Source organism: Eretmochelys imbricata, chromosome 19 (genome assembly GCF_965152235.1).
Source record: "Eretmochelys imbricata isolate rEreImb1 chromosome 19, rEreImb1.hap1, whole genome shotgun sequence".
Classification (NCBI taxonomy): Eukaryota; Metazoa; Chordata; order Testudines; family Cheloniidae; genus Eretmochelys; species Eretmochelys imbricata.
In genome coordinates this window covers 2,829,682-2,842,736 of record NC_135590.1, presented here as the reverse complement: position 1 = coordinate 2,842,736, position 13,055 = coordinate 2,829,682, and the positions used below count along the sequence as shown (strand labels likewise).

Genomic DNA, 13,055 nt, shown 5'->3' with positions numbered 1-13,055 from the left:
CCCCCATGTGGGAGGGAGCCACGTACCTGCCCTGCCACCTAGTGGTGGAGAGAAGCACTAGTGGCCTGGAATTCCCACGCAGCAGCTGGCAACACCTGGTTCTTCCCCGGCAGGGGGCTGTGCCAGGCTGTGCCCCAGCTGCCCCCACAAGCCTCCAGTGCTGGCCCCCCCGCCGTTCCCGCCTGCACTCCCCCCACAGCACTGCCGGTGCCCCTCACTCCCAACCCGCACCCCCCGCTGTCCCAGCCTGGGCCTGGCTCCCGGCTGTGTTACCCTGTGCCGTCCCCGGCAGGGCCAGAGCTGTGCCCGGGCTATGCACACAGGGCGGGGTGCGGGGGACCTCCTCTGGACACTCGCTCCGCCTCCCCGGGGTGATGGCTGGCGAGGCCCAGCGGTGGGAAACGGCCCCTCCTGGCGGGGCAGGGCCCTTGCCTGTGTGCTGACCCTGGGGGCTGGCTCCCGCCTGTCCTGCAGAGAGAGGAGGCGGAGACGCGGGCCCGTGAGGAGGCCGAGAGGCAGCGGCTGGAACGGGAGAAGCATTTCCAGAGGGAGGAGCAGGAGCGGCTGGAAAGGAAGAAGGTGAGCGGGGAGGAGGGGTGGGGTGGGGTGGGGTGCACAGGAGGGTGGCGGGGTGCATTGCAGGGGAAGTGGGGCCGGGTGGGGCAGAGAGCAGGGGAAGTGGGGCAGGGTGGGGGCAGAGAGCAGGGGAAGGTGGGGGTGGGGTGGGGAAGTGGGGCGGGGAGAGTGGGGCAGGGTGGGGGCGGAGAGCAGGGGAAGCTGGGGGTGGGGAAGTGGGGCAGGGTCGGGGCGGAGAGCAAGGGAAGGTGGGGGTGGGGTGAGGAAGTGGGGTGGGGCCGTGTCAGGGTGCAGGGGTGGAGCCCAGGAGGCTGAGCTGGTCCAGGCGGAGTTGGGGAGGGGAAAGGGGAGCAGTGGTGCAGGGGCGGTAGGGCAAGGCAGAGCCCTGGGGACGGGGAGCAGCACAGTGCAGAGGGTGGTGCCCGGGCGCTGCACCGATGGCAGCTGGGACTCTGGGGAAGCGCTCAGTGAGCTGCCGGCTCAGAGCCCCTGTGCCCCGGAGACCAGGTGTGAGGGGGGCAGCTGCCAGCGCTTTCCCCAGGGGTGTCTGCCCCTGAAGCCCACACTGGGTCAGCCAAGCAAGGTTGGACCCATCGTCCTGTGGAGCCCCGAGCCCAGCTGGGCAGAGTGGGGGGTGCCAGGCGAGGGCTCTGGGACTGACCCACCTTCTCTCTCCGCAGCGGCTGGAAGAGATCATGAAGAGGACGCGCAAGTCAGACGCGGCCGATGCCAAGGTGGGTACCTGTGGGTCCGGCGTGCCAGTGAGCGCCCAGCTGCACGTGGGGCTGCCCATCCGGAGGCCCTGGTGGTGGCCATGCCACGCGGTGATGGGCCGGGGGGGAGGTTCTGGGCCCAGCCCCTCCTGGTTCTTCGGTGAGACCCTGGGATGCCGCATGCCTGACCTCTGTGCCCAACCCTGCTGGGTTAGGGCTGCCGGAGGTGGTGAGTGGGCAGGGGCCAGGGCTGTGGAGGTCACTGCCCCCATGGGGGCTAGCAGGCTGCCCCACATCCCAGCAGCCTCTGGGATGGGCCTGGAGGGGTTGGGGTCTCTCCCCTGGCTATGCCTGCTCCCCCTCAGCATGGGGTCCCGGCGGCAGGGGTCCCAGTGCCTGCCAGCCCAGGCCTGTCCCGGCCCCTCCGCTGGGCCTTGGGACACAGCTCAGTGCGCTCCTCTCCCTCTGCAGAAGAAGGAAGAGAAGAAAATGGTGAATGGGAAAGAAGCCAAACGGGAGGCTGACACCAGCCCAGGTAAACGCCGAGCCTGGGGCCTTGCAAAGCTGCTCCCCCACCAGGCTTGCATGGGAGAGCCCCGGCCCCAGTCCACCCCCCACCCCGCCCTTCCAGGCCACACCCCCCTTTGCTCCGTCCCTGCCCCTCCGGGCCGCATACCCCTGCCCCTCTGTGGCACACCCCCCTCCATCCCCACCCCGCCCCTCTGGGCCCCGAGTGGCACACCCCCACCTCCCTCGTCCGGGCCTGGGCAGCACACCCCACTACACCACCCCTCTGAGCCCAGGCATCCCACCCCTCCATGCCCCAGACCCGTACACACAAGGCCAATCATGCAGGGCCCTCCCATGGCCCAGCCCGCCCCACTGGCCCTGTGAGACATGCAGCCCAGACCCACAAATGACACACACCAGGTCTCCCTGGCCAGGTCTGTGTGGGATGCCCACCCCACACTGTCCCACAACCCTACCCTGCTGGGCCTGAGCATCCCACCCCACCTGGGGTCCAGGCCGGGTGGGACTGACCCATCTCTGCTCCGGTCCCCAGGCTGTGGGAAGCGAACAGGGCCGTTGGCGAAGGAAGAGGAGCTCCCTGAGTCAGAGACACCCGGCACAGAGAGCCAGGGTGTGCGGATGGACCCTGTCCCTGAGGGGCCGCAGCAAAGGTATCTGCCCTGGGGGGAGGCACCAGGCAGGGCAGGGGGAGCTGGGACCACGGCGGGGGCGGCTGGGAGCACCCTGCTCCGGGGCCGCGGGGAGCTGGGACCATACAGGGGGCTGCTGGGAACCCCCAGCCCTGGGGCCAGGGGGAGCTGCAGCTCTACAGCCTGTGAGGGTTGGAGTGAGGGGGTTGGGGGCTGGGCTTTGTGCACCCCCCTTCTGGGCTCACTGCAGCCCCCCCATTTCCCCTCACAGTCCCCCCAGCAAGGACGCAGCGCCCCTGGTGAACGGTGTGCAGGCTGGCAAGCACGAGAACGGCTTTCCCGGCAAGGAGGTGGGCCAGGGCGTGCTGGAGCTCTCTCCGCACAGCGGCAGCGTCGACCCCATCATCCCCTTCGGGGACAAGGAGCCCTTCCTCAAGGCGGCCGTCGTCAAGCCCCCCCAGGTCACAGGTAGGAGCTTCCCCTGCTTACCCACCCGGCCCCAGCCAGCCTGCTCTTGCCGGAGCTCGCGCCCACCCTTCATGGATCCTCTGCATGGGCCCAGCGGGGGACGGGGGTGTGGGGCTCAGTGGGGAGGGATAGAGCCCCAGCAGGGTGTGGTTGGGGGTGGCCCAACCAGGGTTTGGGGGAAGAGGCTCAGCTTGGCCCTGGAGCAGATTCTGGCAGAGCGACAGCATCAGCCTGTAGAAAACCTGGGCAGCACAGGGGCCGTCCCCTCCTCCTGCCACCGTGGCCCCTTCTGTCCTGGGCCGTCCTGCGGGGTCACCCCCTGCCAGTGCGGCCACGGCCGCCGGATGCTATGCGCGGAGCCCCAGGGCGGGCACAGCTCTGCCCGCTGGCCGGGCTGGCAGGCAGTGTCCGTGAGCCACGCTGGCCTAATCTGCCTCCCCCTTTCTCTCGCCCTCTCCCCACAGAAGTGCTGTGAGGGGCAGATGCGTCTCCCTGGGCAGAGCGCCCCCTGGTGGCCTGCGCCGTGGCTGCCATGGTGCGGGGGCAAGGAGAAGTGCCAATTCCGGACTTTCTCACAGAACTATAGCTGTTATCAGACGAAAAACCACGTCACTCCCACCTACCGCCCCATGAAGAGGATGAACCGGGCAGGGCAGGGGGCCGGGACGTGCCCCCCTCCCACCAGCCCCAGGGACTCTTGATTTCTCTTTTTGTTCGTTTTTAACATGCACCTTATCAGACTGACACCCCTGCCCCTCCTAGCGGTTCCCACCGTGCTGCCCCCCCCCCCCCAACGTGTGATGTAATAATGTAGTTATTTAACTTGCTGGGGACAGTGTATGTGAATAATGTAAATAAAGCTCCGTGTGACATCAGGGATGAGCGCCAGGCCCAGCTCTCTCTGTGCAGAAGGCAGGGCCCATCCCGCAAGCTTGGAGGGCGCAGGAGGCTGGCACTGGCCGGCTGTGTTCAGGGGTCTAGGGTTTGAGCTCATTTAACCTCCCGTAGCCGGGCCCAGCCAGCTGCTTGGTGCCACTCTGACCACTACCCCTGTACGACGTGCTATTCTCCTGGGCCGCCACGGGCACGGGTGTCGGTGCTGTGTGTGTGGGAGGGGGCTGCCGGGGCCGCGCCCGCCTCGCCCAGTGCCATTGTGACAGTGTTATGCATCTGAACAATAAAACGGAAGAGCCGCCCCGCCTCCGCGTCTCTGTGTGCGCTCGGAGCCCGCCGGTCGGCCCTGGCCCCGGCCCGCCGGTCGGTCTCTGCCTCCTGCTCTGGGCCGGGAGGAGACAGCGTGGGCAGAAGGGAGGGCTCGGGATTCTCTTACCGTCTCCAGCCGGTGATGCCAGCGCCTCGGACCCGAAGCTGGAGCCAAATGCACACGGCCTCCCCCTGCCACGCTGAGCCCAGTGCAGGGAACCAAGGGTCAGCCTGGCCTTTCCCAGCCTGTCACCCCTTGCTCTTTCATCTTCTAGCTGGGAGAGATGGTGCTGCAGGGTCTGAGCTTTCCTGCTACATCGCCGCTGCCGTCCAGGAGATGGCAGCAACCTTTGTGCTCTTTATTCTCGCTGATGGGGCGTGAGATCCCAGCAGGCCCTGTCTTCTCTCCTAGTCAGCTGCCCAAATGCACTCCCTGGTGCAGCTCCGCTCCGGAGCACTGACAGGGGCCCCAGGATTAGCTACAGGAGACTGAGCCCTAGCCCTGGTGCAGCTCCACTGAGCGCAGGAGGAGCCAGAAAGGAGCAGAACAGGACCCTGGAGCTCCATCCAGCAGGAGCTGAGACACACACCCAGAGCCCATTTTCCAGCCCCTGTGGGAACTGTGCAGCTGCTTCCGTTTGCAGAATTCGCAACTCACCGAATTGTTTGGTTTTGTGAACTTTTTTTTTTTAAATCGTAACATTTTTATTGAAAAATGTTCCCGAAATTTTCCATCCACCTGAAAGCCTCTAAACCTGGATTTAATATTTCAAATTTCCCTTTAAAATGTAAACATAGGATTTAAATCGAGGAGAAGGGAGGCAAGTGGGTTTTTGATATTGAATTTTTCACAAAATCCAAACCTTCCATAAAGAACAAGTTGCTTGCACTTCTCCCCATGCCGTAAGCAACCGCCTGCCTCTACCCCTGCAGCCCACGTGGGGAGAGATTGGAGTTTGTTAGTTCTTTATGACTGAGAGTTTATTACAAATACCCTGTAGCTATGGGCCCACCCACAGCGTAGTGTGTCTGTGTGCAAAGCCCAGCCAGGCTTAGGATCCCTCTGCTATCCAGAACTTCCTCTTACCTGCAAGGTCTGTTTGTTATATGGAAGGTCTCTGATTATCGGGAAGGCTGGTCCTAGCACAGTGAGCCCGGTGGTTGGGGATGTATTGTAGACATCCTGCTCTCGCTCCTGGCTTGGTGTGCTTTGGGGGATTGGGACTGGCAGAGCAGTCGGCGTTGGGCTAGCCAGATGCCTATGCTGCCTGCTGCAATGCTGACAGTGTAAGGGCAAGGACAGTCTCTTTGGGGTCTGGCCAGGCAGTGCCCAGTGGCCAGAAGCTACCACAGCGCAGGTATGAGTTAATAACAGTAGTGCAAGGCAGATCCTTTCTTAGCCATTTGTGGTAAGGTCTCCCCTTTGGCCTCTGCCCTGTGTCGCTAGCTGCCAGGCCTGTAACATGCAAGCAGGGAAAAGGATTTCTGAGGGTTGTGTTAATCGCTGAGATGCCGAGGAGCAGTTGTTAGTGCCCAATGTTGACTCCTGGGCTGGGAGCCTGCTCATCCCCCATCACAGGAGCGGAGGGTTGCGCTGCTGGGGAAGGTTTCTGTGATGGGCTGCTGGATACTTTCCACTCCGGCCTGTGAAGACAGCCAGCCTGGCTCCAGCCCTGGGGACCCAGGATCTCGCTGCTCCCTTGGAGGAATAGATTCCTCAAAGCATTAAATCTACTTCCTAACCCCGCCCCCAGGACTCCCCTCCTCCCTCTAGCTGGCTGCTCAGCTGTTGTTCCCTTCTAATATGTCGATGACACCCTGGGGGTCTATTTTCAGACCCCCTCAGCATACCAAGGTCAGCATGCCTGGCCCTGGCACATGGCTCTCGCTGGCTTCCTCCCCTACCCACCCACAAAGCCTGGCAAGGGTGAAGGGGCCTCCGGGGGCATTCTTTCCAAGTGGCATCAGGCTGGAAGGCAGCAGGAACATGGCAGTGATGGTGCCGGATCTGCCGATGCTAGGAGCAGAGCCAGGGCAGGTCCAGCTGTAGCCTAACACTACAGCAGCAATGCTGCTAATAATAACCGAAGAGCGAGACTCTTCCTTTCACAGTGCTCAGAGGGCTGTGCCCCCATTATACAGATGGGGAAACTGAGGCACAGAGAGGGTCCACGGTCACACAGCATGGCAAAGTCAACACAGAGCCCAGCTCTCCTGGTTCCCAGTTTCCTGCTCAAAAGCAATGCCAGGCTGTGCCAGGGCTGCGCCCAACCGGTCGAAGCAAAGCCTTGGGGTCCTAGGAAGGGGTTCAGAACCAGCAGAAGCCGGGATCCGTTCCCAGCGATGGCAGCTGGAATCGGACATTCTAAGTCGGCTCCTCTCAGCACTAGATTGTTGTTTCTTAAAGGGCCAGGGCTCCAGAACAGAATGGAAGGTGGCGGGTCATAGACCTCAATGGTGCCCTGAGGGGAGGGAGTTCCTGCCCCGGCCCAGTGGGGTGCTCTTTGCTGGTGGGCTCGATGGAGCTGTGGGTCACACAACCCGCTCTCGTGAGCATGCCCACCCCTATCCCTGTGATGCAGGATGCTTCTCCCACGTCTAGGTAGGCCAGGAGGTGACCAGCTGAGTGACAAGGTGGGGACACTACGCTCCCCATAGCTCTTGTCTGACATACCCCAAGAACACTGCTTTGCTGCGCTCCCCGGTGCAGCTCTGCTCCAGAGCCCTGACAGGGCCCCCAAGGTGTCCAGCAGAGATTGTTGTGGCTGTTCTGGCACCTGGATCAGAATTGCTCTCTCAGCTGGGCCTCCCATCTCAACGGTTTTTGCTCTGCTGCGGTATCTGTCCAGATCAAATGGCCCCATCATTCCTTACGAGGTCGCATGGAGGGAGGGTGATCAGATGGGGGGCGGGGGACCCTCCCAGCACGGACCCTGGAGGCAGAGTAAGGAGCAGTGGTGTCCCTCTCCCAGTACTACTGCTCCCAGGAAGAGACTGGGACAGTGCAGAGAGAGCTGAACTCCCCCTGTCCCCCCCAACCCCCCAAGCAGCAACTGTGGGGAAGGAGCCACGGGCCCATAACATGGATTTTATTAGATGCAAGGTGGGGCAGGGAATGTCTTTTATTGGACCAAGTTCTGTGGGTGAGAGAGATGAGCTCTGAGCTTACCCCGAGCTCTGCTTCAGGCCTGGGAAAGGAACTCGGAGTGTCACAGCTCGATCCAATGTGGACCAGATTGTTCACATGAGCGGTTAACACATGTTTGAAGGGACCATCCACGGTGAAGTGGCCTGTTAACACCGCTGCAGCCATGGAGCAAAACCATGAATTTTATTAGACCTTTGCGCTGCATCCAGCACAGCCGCACAGGTTGCCTTACACCCAGGAGTGATGCTTTTTAATGGAACTAAAAATGACTCACTATTAATTGTATTACAGTAGCACTTAGAGGCCGAACTGCGTTCAAGGCCCCATTGTGCCAGGTGCTGCACAGACACAGAGGCAGTCCCTGCCTCCAAGGGCTTAGAATTTAAATCAACAACACACAAGGGCTGGGAGATAGCTGGGGAAGTGAGGCACAGAGAGGCTGGTGACTTGCCCTGGGTCACACAGGGAGTCAGTGGCAGAGTAGGGAATTGAACCATGATGTGTACCTCAGAACCCTCCTCCATGCCCCTGAAACATCCTGTTAGATCTGTTTCAACAGAGGACACATCAGGTATTAGGTTGGCTCTTGGGGTGGAGGCTGGGAGGTGAGTTCTTGCCATCACAAATTCACACATAAAGACATCAGAGGCCTTAAGTTAGCACCATGTCACAAATCCAGCCCTGAGGTTGATGGATCGTGGGCCTCCAGCAGGAGGAATTAAAACGATACCATCTGCAGGTGGAAAAACCCACAGGCCATGCTGGCAAGCCCTGCAATGCTCCAAGGAGCCTGTGAGTGCGGAAAGCCTCAGATTTTCCTTCCACTTGTATATAGCAGGGCTCAGTCCGTGTGCCAGTCCCAGAGGGACCCTGCGGACTGATGGGAGGGAACAGCCCATGCATTGGCTCCAGGGGGCAGAGCAGCACCTGATGCAGTGAAGGGTTCACAGTCAAACCAGGGATCTTCCCTCTTCTCCCACAACTTGTCCTCTGCTTCTGCCTGCAAGTCCCCTGCATGTTCACTTGTCACTAGGAAGGGCCCAGCTGCCCTAGCCACCCAGGGAAGGGGACAGGTGGTGCTTGGTTAGCTGGCTGCGATGCAGTTATCTGGGTACTGCAATATCTTTCCAAAGCAGGCTGGGCAGCATAGCGCCAGTGGGCCTAACCCAAATCCACTGCAGCCAGTGTCAGACTTTCCATTGGCTGAGGACTGAGTCCTAAGTGTACATAGCTGGGTTTTTATTGGCTGAATTCTAAGGCCTGAGACTCAACTGGGCAAATAAATGAAACAGGTGTCAGCTCCCAGTAAAACTCCACTGAGAACAAGTGCCTGTCTGTAAAGAGAGCGCTGGGGCAGCTGAGCAGGCTCTGTGGTCCTCAAAGATTGCAGGCACCAACTGGATTCCAGCTGGAAATCAGCATCAGCTGAGCTGGGCCTTTGTTTGTTTTGTTATTTGCCATGGGACCATCACAGCTGCCCTTCACCACAAATAAAGGAAATAACATTCAGGTCCTTCCCTGCTGGAAGCTCAGTACACACATAGAGGAATCCGGCCTCATGCCCTTCCCTCTTGAAGAAGGCAAGTTATTCTTAGCCCCATTGGACAGGTAAGAAACCTGAGGCACAAAGAGATTAAGAGTCTTGCCCAGGCCCAGATGGTGAGTCAATGGCAGAATCTCAAACTGAGCCCTATGCTCTGATCTCTAGCCCATAAAGACTCTGTGCAAGCCAACAAGGAAAGAGTCATTGTGAATCAGGTGTGGGCTAGGAGTGGCTCGGTAGCAACAGCAGCGGGGCCTTGCTGTGAACACACAAATCTTTCCAGCTACAAGGCTTCTAGAGAGAGAAACAATCACTTGGGCTTCTGTTGCCATAGAGCCCTCATCCCAGGGCAGCTTTCTGACACAGACCATTTCTCATTAGCAGTAGGCATAGGCGAGGAGGCAACTCCCTGCTGTTTTTCCCTGGCTGATATTTTGGGGTCCTGCAAATCATAAGAGCAGCTGTGGGTAATTTCAAAGGCCCATGAAAAACATTCTAGACTCCTCTGGCTTGGGGCCTATAAGCAACGATAGCTGTTTCCTTCACTGCTTCCGAAACCAGGCGCTTTTCTGAAGGGAAGGCAGGGCTTCTACACCCATTGTGCTGCTCCACCACTTTCCCGCCCCTGCCTTGCTGCCCCCAGAGCCAGACTTCCTGAAAGCCATCGGGATGATTCTTAAAACTGCAGCGTGCAACAAAGGAATCACTAGGAGTGGGCACCCGCATGGGGACCTTCCCAGCTTTGGGTGGACAGAGGTGGCTTGGAACAAGCCCAGACCCTCCAGTCGCTGTCCAAGGCTAAAAGCGAACTGTAAATACATACTTGTTCAGTTTCCAAAAGGTCAGGAGAAATGCCCTCATTTCCAGTTTCAGGCAGAGGCAGGAACCCGGATGCTTCAAAACCACGAGTCAGTTCTCAGGAGATTCCCCGCCTGACTTTGCAGAGCTAGACTTAAGAAGCCTGGGCAGCACTTTACAAACTCACCCTTGCAGCTCTGCTAAGGAGACGAGCTCCATTCTGCTCTCTCGCTCTCTCTGGTGAGGAAACTGAGGCAAAGAAGTGAAGTGACCTGCCCAGACTCAAGCAGTGAGGAACCAGGAACAGAACTTGAGAATCCACACTCTGGATCTTCTGCTCTAACCCAGCCTCTAAACCTCTTGGTTCCTAGCCAGATTCCAATCTCTTGAATTTGCCACTCACTAGGCCAGTTTGCGCATCCCCAGTGCCTGCTGGGAAAGCTGCACTGCATGTGCCGGCCTCAACACATGAATTTTTAGGTCATAACTCGTGGATTTCTTGTTCTGTCCTATTCTAGTGCAGCGATGGCTGCAGAAAGTGGGGAGGAGAACTCTAAACAAGGAAGCAGCATCTGGGCAAAGGCAGCCGCAGCAGCTCCGTGCAGGCCTGTTCTGAAACTGCCAGCTCATCAGGCTTTGGCAAAAGGCTGCCTGTGTTTTCTGCAGCTGATTTCATGTGAACTAGCTGTTTCCCTTTTAACCTCCTCTGTGGCATCCTTTCCAGATTGGCACAGCTTCCTGCCAGCTTCAGGGAGGGTGCCTGCTGGAGAGGCCAGATTGTGTCTCATGTCCTGACCTTTCCTATCACATGGAGAATGAATTTAACCCAATACTGGTCAGAAGCAGAATACGAACTTTGATTTCTCTCTAACGTCCATGATTCCATAGCTCCCCATGCCCTGCAGAAGGGTCTACGCCTCTCGCTGAGCTTCCAGATCCATTCATAGTGGGTGGATGACCTATTCTCCAGTAATGAATCTTCTCAAGTCCTGGGGGTCGGCCCCTCCCAGTCACATGTAGAGGTTTCAGAAACCCTGACATAGAACGGGTGTGACGGTGCCCCCCATAAGGCTTTATGGAAATATGCTTATGAATATATATGACATAACTGGAATATGTTCTATGCTACATATACCATGTAACATATCTCTGTAAAGGTTATGATCTACTGAATCTATCAATCCTATTTGTTTGCATGTATCATTTTTGTATTCGAAGTTATGAATATTGGCCGTGTACTGGCTTGATTTCTAAATAACCTTAGTAGAGCATTTGGTCAGTTCCTGGAGAAAGGACTTCACAAAGTTAAGTGCCCAATCAAGAAGCACTTAAGGAACAGTGCATCTTGGAAGGCTCCAGTCCACATAAGAAGTCTTCCTGGAGACGTTCAAGATGCCAGGTGGGCAATGGCTTCTGTCTGTAAAAACTGTGAGTCTTGCATGGACCTGTGACTTGCCCAGGAGACTCCAGAACTCCACCTTGGAGCTGGACTTTGCATAGGAGAGAGGAGGGGGTCTCCGCCCACAAGAGAGTCTATTTAAGACTCCTCCATTTTGTCTTCAGCTGGCTAGAGAGAGAGCCTTTCCACCCCCAAGAAAGAAACTGGAACAAAGGACAATAACCACAGGGGGTGTGAGTGATTGCTGGACCGGTACTAGAAGGAGATTAGTCTGCAAAGGGAATCTTACTGGAACTGGTGAGGTTTTGTCTGTATTCAGTTTTATTAGACGTAGACTTGTGGGTTTTATTTTATTTTGCTTGGTAATTCACTTTGTTCTGTCTGTTACTACTTAGGAACACTTAAATCCTACTTTCTGTATTTAATAAAATCACTTTACTTATTAATTAACCCAGAGTATGTATTCGTACTTGGGGGGGGCAAACAGCTGTGTATCTCTCTCTATCAGTGTTATAGAGGGTGAACAATTTATGAGTTTACCCTGTATAAAGCTTATGTAAAATGGATTTATTCAGGGTTTGGGCCCCATGGGGAGTTGGGCATCTGAGTGTCAAGGACAGGCACGCTTCTGTAAGCTGCTTTCAGATAAGCCTACAGCTGTTCGGGGATGTGGTTCAGACCTGGGTCTGGCTTTGCAGCAGGCTAGCGGCTCTGGCTCAAAGCAGGCAGGGCGCTGGAGTCCTCAGCCGGCGGGGCCGGAAAGCAGGGGCAGAAGTAGCCTTGGCACATCAGGGGGCGGCTCCCAGGGGGTTTCTGTGACCCGACCCGTCACAGGGGGCTCGAGGCTTCGTGGGAGGTGGAGACGGGACAGTCCTGGCCGCGAGGCAAAGGGGGGCTCTCCTCTCGGACAGGATTTGAGCGGCCCCCGTTCCAGCCAGCACCCACGAGTTCTGTTTAAAATTGTCCTTGCGGCCCAATTCAGGACCCAGGTTAGTCACAGGGCTTAGCCACCCTCACCCTGTTCCCTGCCCCCGACCCCAGTGAGGGGGTTTAACACCCCCACCCCCCCATTCTGGGCCCTCCCCCCCCCGGGGAGTCTACCCCATAAGGCCCCATTCCCAGTGAGGAGACCTTTGACCCCGTCCGTCCCACCCCCCCCCGTCCTTGCGTGCAGCGCGTGCTGCGCAGGAGGCCGGCTCCCGCGCGGGGCCTGCCGGGAGTTGTAGTCCCCTCCCCCGCGGCGGCCAATGGGCGGAGGCCGCTCGGGAGACTGCGTCTCCCAGCAGCCCGCGCGGCAGGCGGGAGCCGGGGGCCTGTGGGGTGGTGTCGTAGGAGGCGAGGCGGCGCGGTCGCAGCAGCGGTGGAGGCCGCGGGTTCAGCCGGAGCCGGTGAGTGAACAGGCCGAGCGCCGCCCCCACCCCGCGGGGTCAAGGCCGCGCGGGCCCGGCCCGGAGGGGAGCGTCCCGCCGGGCCCGGCCTGGGCCGCCACGGGGCGGGGCCCCCTCCGCGGGGCTCCCCCCCCCCCCGCCCCGAAACCAGCCCCCGCCCCGGGCGGCGCCGCGTGGCGGCTCGGTGCTGGGCCCGGGCCTGCGCTACGGGCCGCTGCGCTGGGCCCCAGGCTGGAGCTCGCGCTGGGGACGGGCTCCCTGAGTCACCGCGGGCGGCCTCCGGCCCCCCCTCCCCGGGGGGGGGGGATAACGCGCTTCGCACGCGGCCGCGGAGGCGCGGGGGGGGGGGGAGCGCGAGTAAGGCCCCGCCGACCCCGGCCGCGGCCTCCGCCCGCGGGCCCTGCGCGAGGGGGGCGGGCCGCAGCCGGCCCCGGGTTATGGCGCAGAGGCGCTGATGGGGCGGCTGCTTTCCCGGTCTTCTCCCCGCGCCCGCCGTGCAGCGCCCCCCCCCCCCCCGGCTCACCCCGTGGCCCTGCGGTTTATAGCGGCCCCGAAGCCCCTTTGCTGTTGGTGCAGCTGCCTCGGCGCTGGGGCGCGAGTCGGCCGGCTTGGAGCCTGGCGTCGGGCGTAAGAAAACCTCTCGCTTCGGCAGTGTCCCC

At 59.7% G+C, this 13,055-nt stretch overlaps 2 protein-coding genes across 6 annotated transcripts in view; both read left to right on the top strand.

Annotated features, from left to right (window-relative positions):
• Positions 1-3,559, top strand: part of MAP7D1 (MAP7 domain containing 1) — a 37,277-nt gene extending 33,718 nt beyond the window's left edge. Inside the window, exons 14-19 of the mRNA XM_077838148.1 lie at positions 475-579; positions 1,257-1,310; positions 1,761-1,824; positions 2,353-2,470; positions 2,721-2,917; positions 3,382-3,559. Coding sequence (XP_077694274.1) covers positions 475-579; positions 1,257-1,310; positions 1,761-1,824; positions 2,353-2,470; positions 2,721-2,917; positions 3,382-3,392 — 549 coding nt within the window. The 3' untranslated portion in view covers positions 3,393-3,559. The remainder of the gene's footprint in view (positions 1-474; positions 580-1,256; positions 1,311-1,760; positions 1,825-2,352; positions 2,471-2,720; positions 2,918-3,381) is intronic.
• Positions 3,560-12,264: 8,705 nt separating this feature from the next.
• THRAP3 (thyroid hormone receptor associated protein 3) overlaps positions 12,265-13,055 on the top strand; it is a 69,965-nt gene continuing 69,174 nt past the window's right edge. For all 5 annotated transcript variants that reach the window (XM_077838074.1, XM_077838069.1, XM_077838070.1 and 2 more), the window contains exon 1: positions 12,265-12,396. The gene's annotated coding sequence lies outside the window, so the exon portion shown is untranslated. The remainder of the gene's footprint in view (positions 12,397-13,055) is intronic.